At 36.8% G+C, this 13,172-nt stretch overlaps 2 protein-coding genes across 2 annotated transcripts; both read right to left on the bottom strand.

Annotated features, from left to right (window-relative positions):
• Window positions 1-255: 255 nt before the first annotated feature.
• LOC112511583 (SKP1-interacting partner 15) lies at window positions 256-1,583 on the bottom strand. Its single transcript, XM_025117263.1, has one exon. The coding sequence runs from the start codon at window positions 1,444-1,446 to the stop codon at window positions 352-354; it is 1,095 nt and encodes a 364-aa protein (XP_024973031.1). The 5' UTR covers window positions 1,447-1,583; the 3' UTR covers window positions 256-351.
• A 4,893-nt stretch (window positions 1,584-6,476) lies between these two features.
• Window positions 6,477-11,544, bottom strand: LOC112511563 (transcription factor VIP1-like). The gene is made up of 4 exons (XM_025117239.1): window positions 10,874-11,544; window positions 10,575-10,707; window positions 8,647-8,731; window positions 6,477-6,975 (listed from the first exon to the last, which is right to left on the bottom strand). The coding sequence occupies exons 1-4, from the start codon at window positions 11,452-11,454 to the stop codon at window positions 6,761-6,763; spliced, it is 1,014 nt and encodes a 337-aa protein (XP_024973007.1). The 5' UTR covers window positions 11,455-11,544; the 3' UTR covers window positions 6,477-6,760.
• Between the last annotated feature and the right edge of the window lie 1,628 nt (window positions 11,545-13,172).

The raw sequence follows: 13,172 nt of genomic DNA, 5'->3' as shown, positions 1-13,172 counted from the left end.
CAAACAGAAACATTCCTAATGTATACAGATAAATTAATCCACATAGACAACTTTACCCAACCAAACAACCCCTAAGTCACACAAAACTTTATAGTTACTAAAAAGCTAAAACCAAAAACAACAAATGTATGCAAAAGGCATGGCTTTTCGTTGTAAACCATCAAACGCAAACTTGCGGAATTAGCTTAACATAATAAGACATAAAAGGATTTCAAGAAAGCAAGGCATCAATACAGCTGCAAACAAAGAACCAAGGCTATAATGTGATAATATTATTAAAGTGCAATCAATGTCAATAATCTCAAAAACTTTCAAGTAAAGCTAAAGCTTAAAAGGGAAATCAGACCTCCATTAAGGCGAAGCATCGAGTCTAGCATCGAACAAGAACCCTCGATACAAACCGTCTCCATTGCCTGGAACACCATCAATCCACCTCCATTCTTCCTTCCCTCTCTCATTTGATTCCCACAATGCCAATCTCCCAATCCTCTTGGCAGAGAAACAGACCCTATTCCCACCTCCAAATACCTTAAACTTGCTTGATTCTTGGAAGCATCTGAACATTTCAACAGGCATTCTACCAGCTTCACCCCATTCCAGAGTACCCAAATCCAATCTAAGAATCAAAATGGTGGAACATGAGGCATTGAGTGAGAAAGATGATTTCAATCCCCCAATCATCAGAATCGTATTCCCAAATCCTTTCAACAAACGAGGACGTTTCAGGATGTCAAAAACATCTCCCCATTCGTGTTTTTCAAGGGTGTTCCATGGTTGAGATGTTTGAAGGTTTTGAAGGGTACAAGTAAAAAGCTTCCACTGGCTCCGCCACGGCGATCCGACATCGCATAAGGCAATGATCGCGTCGTTAACGAAAATCGGACTTCTGGGTTTGGATGGCAAATTAGATGAGAATTTAAGCCAGGTATTGGTTGAGTTTGAATAGTAAAGGGCAGCGAGTTCGTTAAGAACGATGACTCGGTTGTTGGTTGAGCCGACCAGGACGGAACCGTGTCGTGACCAGGCGGAACCGAGTTGTGGGAGGGTTTTGTATCGTCGAGTTAAAGGGTTGCAAACAACAAGAGATTTATTGGAATCGGAAGAAGGCGAGTCAGCCCAGAGGTATAAGAGGCCGAGGGAGGAAGCGATTGGATGGGCGGAGGGGAAAGGGAGGAAAGATAAAGAGAAATGGAGCCAATGAGTTTGGATGGGATCGAAGAGATGGAGGAGGGGCGAAGGAGAGAGGTGGTGGTGGCGGTGGGGAGGGCGGAGGGCGAGAAGAGGGAAAGGGGAAGTGGTGGCAAGGAGATGGGTGAAGGAAGGGGAGGAAAGGGTGGAGTTGAGGATCTTGGAAACGGAACGGCAGATGATGACTTGCCGGAGTGAGATTCGAGAGAAGATCTGGTGAATTATGTCTTGTGGGAGCTGTGAGAAGATGTTGTCCATTTTCACCGGCGGCAACGGAAGACGGCGGAGCAGATCGTAAGCCTAACCCAGTACACAGACCCAAAAAAACTACTCTTCTGAATCCAATTTAAAATTCAAATTCAAATAAAAGGGTAGTGAAATAACGAAACTTTAGCAGGTGGGGTTGACGGCGGAAGCGGTGGTGGTGGCGCTGCTGCTGGTGGTGGTGGTGGTGGTGGTGATTGTTTTTATACTTTACTTGTACGTCTGCTACGCTACGCATAAAGAAATATAAACCGGCCACGGGTTTTGGTATTGACCTCGGCCGCCTCCCCCTTCCCATTTAAAGGTATTTTCCTTTTCCTTTTCTTTTAAATTATTTCTTCAATTATTATCATAAAAATTATTAAAAAAATAAAGAAAATAATTGTATAAAAAATAAACAACACTTGACTTTATTTTTATGTAGAACCGAATTTTAAAATTTTCATTTTAAGGTTTGAAACAAATATTTTATTTAATTAAAAGGGTTCCGTTTACCTGTTGAGCAGGTAACCGGTTACCTCAGAATGAGTCGACAAAGGAAAACCGTAATACTTAGGTGGATATTCTAACACTTTCACCCTTCCCAACAGTGGTGGCAACCCCTCCTTGATCTCCATTTTTAAAGATAAAGTAAAGTTAAAGTTGGACAACGACATTTAATGTACTGATGACTATAAAAGATTGTTTTTATCAGTTGTTGCAACTCATCTGTTTTAGAAGGAATTGTGAGTGATAGTTTTCTTACACAAAATCGGGCGTCAACCATCTGAAGGACTATCTTAATGCTTCAGATCTGAAATAGTGTTTTCTTCTCTTACTCTTTCAGTTATAGTAAATTTGTCATCGGTCAAATTGTTTAAAATCAAGTCTTACCTTTATAGCTTTCGCAACAAATTTGTAATTCTTTGTTTTCAATAAACAGATAGAACTAAAAGTGAAATATGTTGTATTTGTATTCAACCTTCTTCCCCCTTCTACAAACACCTCTTGTGTTAGTCAATACCATACGAGGACCAAGTGAAACTTTCCTACCGTTCTAGAAGGATATTCTAACGCTACTTGGATTACTGCTAATAGTGATATTGAATCCATGAGTTATTGGATTTTTATGCTTGGTGACGGTGATGTTTCTTGGGTCTTAAAGAAGCAGACTTGCATAACAAATTCCACCACGGAATCTGGGTTTTTAGCCTCAGCAACAGTAGGCAAAGAAGCAAAATGGAAATATGTTATTGCATATAAAGTTGTGGCCACAACCGATGTTAACCATTTTCTTTACATTGTGATAGTGAGGCAACTTTTTCTTGAGCCTATAATAAGATTTATAATGGGAAATCTCGACATATTAGTTTGAGACATGTGTATATGGGAGAGTTAATATCTGATGGGATGGAAACAATTACGTATGCAAGAACATGAAATAATTTGGTTGATCCTTTTACCAAGGGACTTTCAAAGGATCTGGTATTTAGAACTAGCCGTGAAATGAGATTAAGACCTATTTGATCAGTTGGCAACAACCAAAACCCAGTCTTTTTCTAAGTATACCCTTTGATGAAGGTTTAACATGGTAAATGCTTACTCGATCAAGCATTTGGTAAACGGCCCTCAAGTAGGGGAGAAGTCCAAGGGAGGATACTAGCTTTTCTTGGAAAAAAAAAAGAATATTTATTATTTGAACCATATCCTGACATAAGAAAGCCGACATGAGCAATACTTGAAATAGCAATCCATAAAAAAAACACTGATACTGAGATTGGCAAGTTTGAAACTCATTTTATTATCTTCTTTCTGTTAACCCGAAAAAACTGGATATGATCATAACTTCCGGTATGAATACTACACCCAACCTGAAGCTTGTGATTGGTAGTAAAACAATGATTCATTGTTATATATATAGTCTTCATAGTTTATAAGTTCTAATCATCTTATAGAATTGTTTAAGAGATTAGATGAGCTAAGAAGATTTGGCCTTGTTGTCTGAATTTTACACATATATTAAACGGTTAAAAGATAACAGTACTAGTTGTTGGATATTTTAACTGATTTCCTTTTATATATAAATGCAGATAAATCAGTATTGATGTTTTAAGCGTGGTGGAGGAATAAAAAGAAGCACAATTCCCGGTTATAGCCACAATGGCTTGTGATTTTGTCGGCAAGGAGAACACGACTTTTGCTGCAATCATGTCTCAAAGATTATTGCGATAGCAACGAGAGTGTACAATACAAACATCACTATAAGAACCAGACCGAAGCTTGTTGTATGTATAGTCTTCACAGTAAGATTTAAAGTGAGGTTTGGTCCCACATAGAACAAATAATGGAATCTTACTTGTATCGATGAGCTATATATATGAACTTTAGGCATATCACTTGTCCCACATTGGAAGAGTGATAAATTCTTCTGTAGTTTATAAGAGATTAGGTGAGCAGAGAAGGATTTGGCCTTTGTGTGAGTTTTATACATATATTAAACGATCAAAAGATAGCACTAGCATGTTGTGCGTGTGTCATTCCAATATGAGTTTTCCACGCAACTTAGGTTGCCAAAAAAAGTCGTGTGGCCTTCTGGATCTGTGTTCGGGGACAGTGTCTCTGACGACTTTCTGTGAGACTTAACCCTCCAGAAAAGTTGCCGAACTCACTGTCTCGTGAGTTTCTGACCTTTTTTATAGGGTTGTTCATGGTTCTCTGATTTGGATAAAATCAATTGTCAGTTTTTCTTATCCACAATCAGTTACTAACACAAACCTATATATATGCGTAATCATCTCATCGTCACCATCTCTCTCAATCCTCTCTCCTCATAGAAATTTCTACAGAAATGTTCATTAGGAGATTTGTTTTGTTGTTGAACATATCTATATGATTAATTAGATAATCCTAGGCGTGTTAGCAAGCGCTAATAATATCCTAAGGACAGTGATTATTCACATTCTAATCATTGATTTACTGCATTATTTCTCCTTCTATTACTCTATTTCTAACAAAGCAGACACACAAATAACTTAAACCTAAAGCGGCCGGTTAGGACAGTAGTTACTGATGGCTAAAACTCGATCCAGTGCCAAATCGATTTCGGTTCAAAGACGTTGGCTTGTAAACGGGTCGGCCGGTCGTCCTATCCTTACAACTTGTCCCAAATGCGGCCTCAAGAATCAATTTCTTAAAAAGAATCTTCACAAAAATATCATACAAATTTCTATAATTATGATTCTCAAATTCGAGCATTTAAATATACTTTAAATATTACATTTACTAGAAAAAATCTTGAAAAACTTATATAACACTTTGTAAAAATCATTAACTACTAAATTTACATGAAATATCGGTCCCTTAGGAGTCCGTTTACCAAATACTTACCTCGTAAGCACTTATCGATAAAATTTAACACTATCACTTACTTATTGGGTAAGATTTTAATCAACAAAAACGGCATTGTATGCAATAATTTACCCGGTAAGCGCTAAGCATGGTAAGAGTCGTCGCCCTTTACTTATTGGGTAAGACTCTTGGTCCTTGCCTCATTCTTACTGGGTAAGATTTTTGGTCTTTGTCATATTCATCCGATAAGGTAATGTGACTTTTTTTTACTTGGTAAACACTTATCCAGATAAGCGTTCGGTAAATGGCCCCTTAGACCCATTTTCCAGTTCCTGGGATATGTTGATCAGTTCCTTATAGTAAGTTACAATTCTCAAGTGTTGGATCAGTTACAGGTAGGGGTGTTCATGGGTTAAGTTGATCGGGTTGAAGACATTTGAACAACCCAACCCAATGCTTACGGTTTGAAAATCTTAATCTAAACCAACCCGAACCAAAGTGCAACCCAACTCGTACGGGTTGGTTGGGTTAGGCGGGTCGGTTTGGTTGATACTTTGATACATTAAAATATTCTTCTAACCTAGAATATGTTATTTCTCTACCAATAATTTCTTTTTCATCATCAACCATTTGATACAACTTATTCATACTTCTTACGTACATCACATTCAGTTAATTTTCTCAATTTACATATATATGTTCACCGTTATTGAACATATAGACGAATGAGTTGTATAAAGATGTGAATAGATTGAAAATATGTGCATAAGAAGAGCATACATGATATTGTAATTGTCTAATTTACATATTAATAGAAATTAAACAATCGCATTAAATCCAAGAAATAAAATAATATCGGGTTCATCGGGTTGGGTTGGGTTCAAATAATAGTAACCTACTATCAACCCAATACCTAAGGTTCGACAATTTTACACTTGATTAGATATAGGGTTGCTTCGGCTTGAGTTATTTCGTGTTGGGTTGGGTTGATCGGATTTCTAAACACCCCTAATTACGGGACCGGGACCAATTACTTAAAAATTCCTACAAACTTGAGACAAGAATAAACATCAATCAAGGAGTTGTCTACCAAACTCTTACCGGATGTCACCTACTTTACAGAGTGAGCATGACAAGACCTGAGAGATCTTGCTAGTAAAAGACATAACAAAAACCGAGAATCTTATTCTATAGGTGAGGAAGAAAACTCTTATCCAATAAGCAATTATGAGGTAAAACATGGTTACCTTTAACTTGTCAGCCAACAATGTTACTCGATAAAGTAAGTGAAAGTGATGCACTCTTTGCTAGTAAGCACTTACCCAACATGTATTTATTAAACGGTCTCTAAGAAAACTATGGATCCATATACATAGAAATAGCTTCTTTTTATCTTTCTTCGGCAAATGTTATTTTTGATCATGCCAAAGAAATAAAGTCACCAACTTTATTGATGATAATAATAATAATAATAATAATAATAATTTGGATAAAAAGTTGATTACCAACAACCCTAACCGGTCCTACATAATCCGTCTTTAAGTACACCAATATGAGGGGGGCGATTGTTTGGCTCACTGAACGGCTAAGGCTAGCTGGCAGGGGGCGGGAGGATGGAACCCGAGACCTGTCTTGTATTTAGCCAAAAGCCACCCCACCCCACCCCTTACCAACTAGGAGTACACACCAAAGGCAATAATAACAATAATAATAGAGAATATGATTGGTAGGAGTACCAGTACATAAAATTTACATTCTGAATCTCTTATAATATTGTCGCTACCCCTATAACAATAACATGGCCACAAGATCTGGATCAAACAGACATAAACAACCACTTAATGCACAAACACTACCTTCAACGATATCTGATTCTGGCCAAATGCTCCTCTTCAACATTAATACTTGTGTATACATTTCCATATGTATCTACAACATATATAGTAATATATCACCATACCTTCTGCATCTTTTTACCCATTTAATTGAAGTCCATGAAGCTCGGTTTCAGCCGGTTGTTGTTATTTGAATTTTGGGTCTTTTGTTGCTGCTGGGCATTCGGGTTAGGATAGTTATGAAGTGGCTGCCGACCGTGTGATGAGTATTGAGGTGGCAATGATGCGTTATAGTTCATCCCGTTAAGACCCGCCTCTAATTTAAGACGCTGAACTTCCTCTCTCAGCGCTTCGTTCAAAGCTGTAAGTAGAACAAACAGATTTTCTAAATTAGCATTCAGTTTGACCAAACTCACCTATGAGATTGCTCTCCAAAAAGAGCCCTTGAACGGAGGTTTCAGCATATATATTGTATTGAGGAGAAAGTCTCCTCTTCGATGGAGGCTAGACAGACACAAGTTCTAGAGTGTTGACTAATAGACCTTGGCTCTGATACCATGTAGAACCCATTAGGTTACTCTCCAAAAGAGCCATGGAGGAAAGAAGGGAGGTTCCAACATATTTGTTTTGAGGAGAAATTCTCCCTCTCCAATAGAGGCTAGACAAACACAAATTGTCCCAGAATGGTGGTAGACCTTGGTTCTGATACCATGTTAGAATATGTGGAACCCCATTTGAGGAAAGAAAGAAGGTTCCAACATATACTGAGGAGAACTTGTCCAAATATACGCAGATACGGGATTCCTCCTACATCCCCCCTCCAACGGACGGTAGACAAACTCAGATTATTCCCGAGTGTCAAATCCAGAGAGTGGGAAAACCTTAACTCTGATGCCATAAGATAATATTTGGAACCCCATTATATTACTCACCAGAAGAGCCCTTGAGAAGAAAAGGAATGTTCCAACATATAACTTCAATTCTGAGTACCAAACAACCTACTTTCAAGTTATAATTCGACATGGATATATTCAACGTTTTAGGAAAATTTACTAAAAGGTACAGTAAATATCAGGGAGAATGTGTTATTGTGTGATTGTAAAGCGTAAAGCGGAATTAATTACTAGGGATATGAGAAAGAAATACACATCATCTGGAGTACAATAGTCCAAAAAGGACTGATTGATCTTTTTTCTGCGTTTTTACATTTTCACTTTCTAATAACAAAATATATAGAATAGTAAGGGGCCGTTTACCAAAACACTTACCCGGTAAGTGCTTACCGGTAGAATTTAATACTATTATTTACTTACCGGGTAAGATTTTAGTCCACCAAAACCACATCATATGCAACAATTTACCTAGTAAGCGCTTACCGTGGTAAGAGTCGTCGCCCTCACTTACCCGGTAAGACTTTTGGTCCTTGTCTCGTTCTTACTGGGTAAGATTCTTGGTCCTTACCATATTCATCCGGTAAGGTAACATGACTTGATAAGCGCTTACCCAGATAAGCGTTTGATAAACGGCCCCTAAGTCTTGATTTTATGAGTTTAAATTTGATATGGTCTTTGGTACAAATCTAACATATTCCATTTTGTAATTAAAGCATTTGTGAAATCGAATAAATTAGTTTGTTTGACCTCAATCGAATTGTATATTTATTTTGAGGAATCATGACTAATGAGAATCTCATGCTAGAGATGCATACAAAATCCCAAGCCCAAAAAAGCCCGGGCCTAGTAAGCCCGAGCTTAATCCCGATCAGGCGAACTTTTCTTTTCAAGGCCTAGTTAAAGCTCGGCCTAAAAAAAGTCCAAAAAGTCTTGCCTGAAAAAGCCTAATCGGGCCTTTTGGCCCGGGCTACTATGGGCTTTCTTTGCTTACTAAAAGACGGACTTGAAAGGCCCGTGCCCAGACCCGCAAAAGCCAGGGTCTTGTGCATCTCTATGACTTACGCTATGCATATTACAATAAAGATTCAAGAAAAAAATAGGCGAACACGAAGAGATAATAAGAAAATTAAAAGAATTACCATCTCTAAGCTGGGCATGCTGTTCCATTGCTTCTAACCGGAGTTTGAGCTCCTTGTTTTCAGACGTTAAGCCACTAGTATCCCGCTGCATCACATGAAATGTGACCGTGTCAATTGTTTTTCAAAATTGTTGATATTTTTTTAATATTTCAATAATAAAAACACCATCCGCTTCAACTTGTCAATTCGTGAATGAAATTGAAAATTGTCATACAATTTTCACCAGTCATAACTCATGTTTTCTACTCCCTCCGCTCAATAATAAATGTCCACGATGAAAAGGGTATATAGTTTTATAAATGTAAATCTATTACACTTTTTGATTAACGGGCAATTTTACCCTTAATAATAGAGAGAGTAATGAATTTCTCCATCTTGTAATCAAGGGTAAAATCGGAAAGCATAGGCTTACTTTTGAAAGTGGACACTAATTTTGGGACAAATTAAAATAGAAATGTTATTAACACAGGCAAATAGGTAATATTTAAGGGATGGATGGAGTATTTCACTTCAATGACGATCAATCTACCATTTAGGCATTTACATGTTATATAAGACCATTCATTTTCTTAGAAACTATGGACACAAACCATCAAATATAAGAATCTCAAACATGTAGGGTTACAACAAATGTAATTATTTGCAACTTTGGCAAAACACATTATCTCTTCCGCCTATATAATATATATATATATATATATATATATGGTATATAACTGTAAAAGTATAGGGATAGTGAATTATATGTTTGAATATTAAAATTTTCTAGGGTTCATGTAATTAATAGGTAGGTCTGTAGCGTTTACATGTGGACCTGAACATGTAAACCCAGTTAGAAAAACCAACCAGAAGGCTGTTAATTTGATGAAGAACGACCAAATACATTGTTGTGATGAAACAAAGGTTAAAGATTTGATTTTTAGCATGATTAGTTGATTTAATGTCAAATAAGTATGATATATGCTAGACATACATGTTATCAGTGTTTGTATGCAAAAAAGAATAAAAAAGAAGTGCATAATTAACCAAGAATGGTCAGTTTGTGTAAAAACGTTGAAATAGTAGACTTTCGGTACGCCATAAGCGACTAGATGAAGTTGGGAAGATGAAGCGGGAAGTCGCATAGTGAAATCACAGCGACATGGAAGTCACATAGAATACTATACCTTTGCGAACCAACTCCCTTCTACCCAACCACGCTAGCTACAGGTCCCCACATCTAATCTGGCTACCCTAGTCCGTCGTCTCCAAGTACTCCTATCATAGGTCATGTCTTCAAAAACGTCTCTTGTTGTCAGAAACGTCTAAGACCACCATGTCCATCCTCAGTTGCTCATCTCACGTCCTCCTTCACCTCCTCAACTAATCAAGCTTTCTAATAATATACCCAAGCCATCACAATCTCCCCTCTCGGTTTATCTGATATTGGGCAACTCCCAACTCTGCCCGAGAAACCTCAAATCAAAATTTTGTCTAACATGGCCCGACCTAAGCATCCTCATTTCTGCAACTTCCTCTCGTCACCCTTCCTTGTCGCCTAACATTCCGGACCCAAACAACATAGCTGGTTTGATTGCTACCCTATAGAATTTGCCCTTCAGATTTAGAGTGAAAAATTTCTAGTGTGCGACACACGAAAAGGGTGCGAAAAGTCCTTCTCTTATGTCGAAATATAATGATTCGTGGTACTGTTTCATAGTGTTAGTTTCGAGTTTTTACAGATGTATCAGACAAAACTAAATCGAAAATACCCATTGATACCTTATGATAACCACAACTACATTACTAGCATAAATAAGGAGATGGGGGAAATCCCATGATCAAATTACTTGTAGTTGCCTACAACATGAACTAGTCAAATCAAAACATATCATAAAACTATCAAATTCAAATATTCTTGGAAATTATAATCAAAACCAAACATGTACCTGCAGCTTTGTGACTTCTGCAGAGAGGGTTGTTGCTTCGGTTTGAAGGGTCTGCACTTTCCTCTCTAACTCACCGGTATATCTTGTTTTACGCTCCTTTGATCGAGCAGCAGACTGTCTATTTGCAAGAATCCTACAAAAACGAAAGATTATGTATCTGTGAATCCTCAATTACTTCACACAATTCACCCAAAATCAGGAAGAAACTGTTGGGCAACTAATCAAACATATAGAATCGCATTAACAGTACATAAACACTTAGAATTAAAAGTAGCAAAATGGCACAAGAAAATCCAAACCTTTTAGCTCTTTTGGGATCAATTAAAGAAAGCTCAGCTAATTTATCAGGTGCAAGTGCTTTCTTTGAATTATCCAACATCATCAACACAGAATCCCCTTCAAACGACGTCGCAGCAGACCCATCCATCGAATTACTGTGCCTATGACGATACGCAGCACCACCATCGCCGACCTTCTCCGTCTCGGCGGCAGAGCCCAAACCAAAACCATCAAAGAAATCAGAACCCACTGAGAGACTCCTGAGATGGGTACTGTACCCCATGGACTTCCTCGGCGTCAATTGACCGGCGTTGACGTCGGAGGACTCTCTCTCAGACTTGGATGACGAATCTTCGGTGGTGGTTGGTACAGGAGCATCGCAGGAGAAAGAAGGGAGGTCGATATTGGCGAAGTTGAAGTCAGCAACGACGTCGTCAAGGAGGATGTCTTCATCTTGAAACCGGAAGAATGTCTCCGACTGGGCCCGTCGGTGGTGAGACCCACGATTGGGTGTTTCAGGCATCTGATCAATATCGGTTCGACCACCACCGTAATACGGGGATGTAGGAATTGGATTTCCGGCGAACTTCGGGTCCATCATGAAGTCGGAGGTCCGGCGAGGCCAGGTTGAGACTTGAGAGCACTTATTACGCCGGTAACGAGAGTTGAAGAAGGACGCGTGTTTTTCGATATTGTTGTGAAGGGGGGGGGGGGGGGGGGGGGGGGGGGGTGTAAAGTGTACATTTAGGGTTACCTACCAATTGGGAGTCACATGTATTTTTTCATATAAATATAGGAATTAAGATATTATTATATACAAGACCTTTTTTCATATAAATATAGGAATTAAGATATCATTATATATTATATCTTCTTTTAATAATTTATGTATCATTTGTTATTTCATATATGCATATATATTATTTATAATATTAATTAGTATATATTTATTTCATATGCATTTGGTTTATAATATAGACATTTTTTATGAGTTTGTGAAAGAAAAAATACACGTAAAAAAGTTTTACATTGTGAACCGAATACATATAAAATAGATACATGTGAAACAAATATATGTTAATAAATACATTGAATACTACATTTAGGTGGAAATAAATCATATGAAACAAAACCTTAAGATATAAGTTCTCATGGATTTCATAAGTTTTAAAGTTTTCAAATGATTAAACCCCTTATTATATATATATATATATATATATATATAAATACTAGAAGAGTACTTATACAATGCAGCGAGATACATCTTGATTTTAATTTTCCGTTTTATTATTTCTCTTTGTCAATGTTATAACTTATAATACGGTTTATGTGATTTTGAGAAAATGATAATGTTTTTATGTTTAAATAAACTATAAATTTGAAGATTTCATAAAGATTTGAAAAAAAAATATCGACATTAGTATCGAATTAACTAATTTAAAAGTTCATTTATTGTGTAATTTATTTAATTCAAATTTTCTATTATAATTTAATAACGAAGTAATTAATTTTCGGTTTTATAATACAATTTGTTTATAAAGATAATAATTAAGTATTCTGTTAGAACTCAGTGATTATCCTTATATTTTAGATTTTTTATATTTAAAATAAGATGTTTATTATGTATTTGATTATGTTCATCTACAGTTAGTTACATGAATTCAAACATGGAGTTTTAATAAGTTGTACTTTCACAAAATTTACTTGTAATCTTGAATATATTTTAAATAGTATGCATCAATAAAAAGTACTTGATGCATCAAAAATGATTTTTAAAAGTTTATTTTAAATGCTTTATAATATAGTATAAATATAGTGTTAGGTATTTCGGAAAACGATTAAATAAACTGGAAAACTAAAAGACCACAAAAAAATAGATGAAAAAGAATATTAATATATGATGTTAAATTTAAAAAAAAATAGGCGGAATAGCCGAGCCACTTCCCTTTCTTTATGATAATGAAACCATCCGATCAAAACCAATCCAATAAAGAAACAAATCTATTCAACAAGCAAAAAAGGAGAGAGAGGGATTCGAACCCTCGATAGTAAACTATACCGGTTTTCAAGACTGGGGCTTTCAACCACTCAGCCATCTCTCCGAAAAACAACTTTATTTTATTCCTCCGAATAGAACATGGCCATATGAGTGGATACCGTCACTATCAAAGATCTCGGGTGTGATGGTCAATCTATCTATYYCGATATATGGATAGATGTATGATCCAGCATGCCCATTTGTAAAATAAAAAACCAAATTCCATTCTCCCCCGACTCCATGTACGAATAAAGTGGTAAAGGGGTAGTAATATAATAAAT

The sequence above is a fragment of the Cynara cardunculus genome, assembly GCF_001531365.2.
Source record: "Cynara cardunculus var. scolymus isolate 2C chromosome LG 4, CcrdV1, whole genome shotgun sequence".
Taxonomy (NCBI): Eukaryota; Viridiplantae; Streptophyta; class Magnoliopsida; order Asterales; family Asteraceae; genus Cynara; species Cynara cardunculus.
This window is presented reverse-complemented; position numbering and strand designations above follow the sequence as displayed.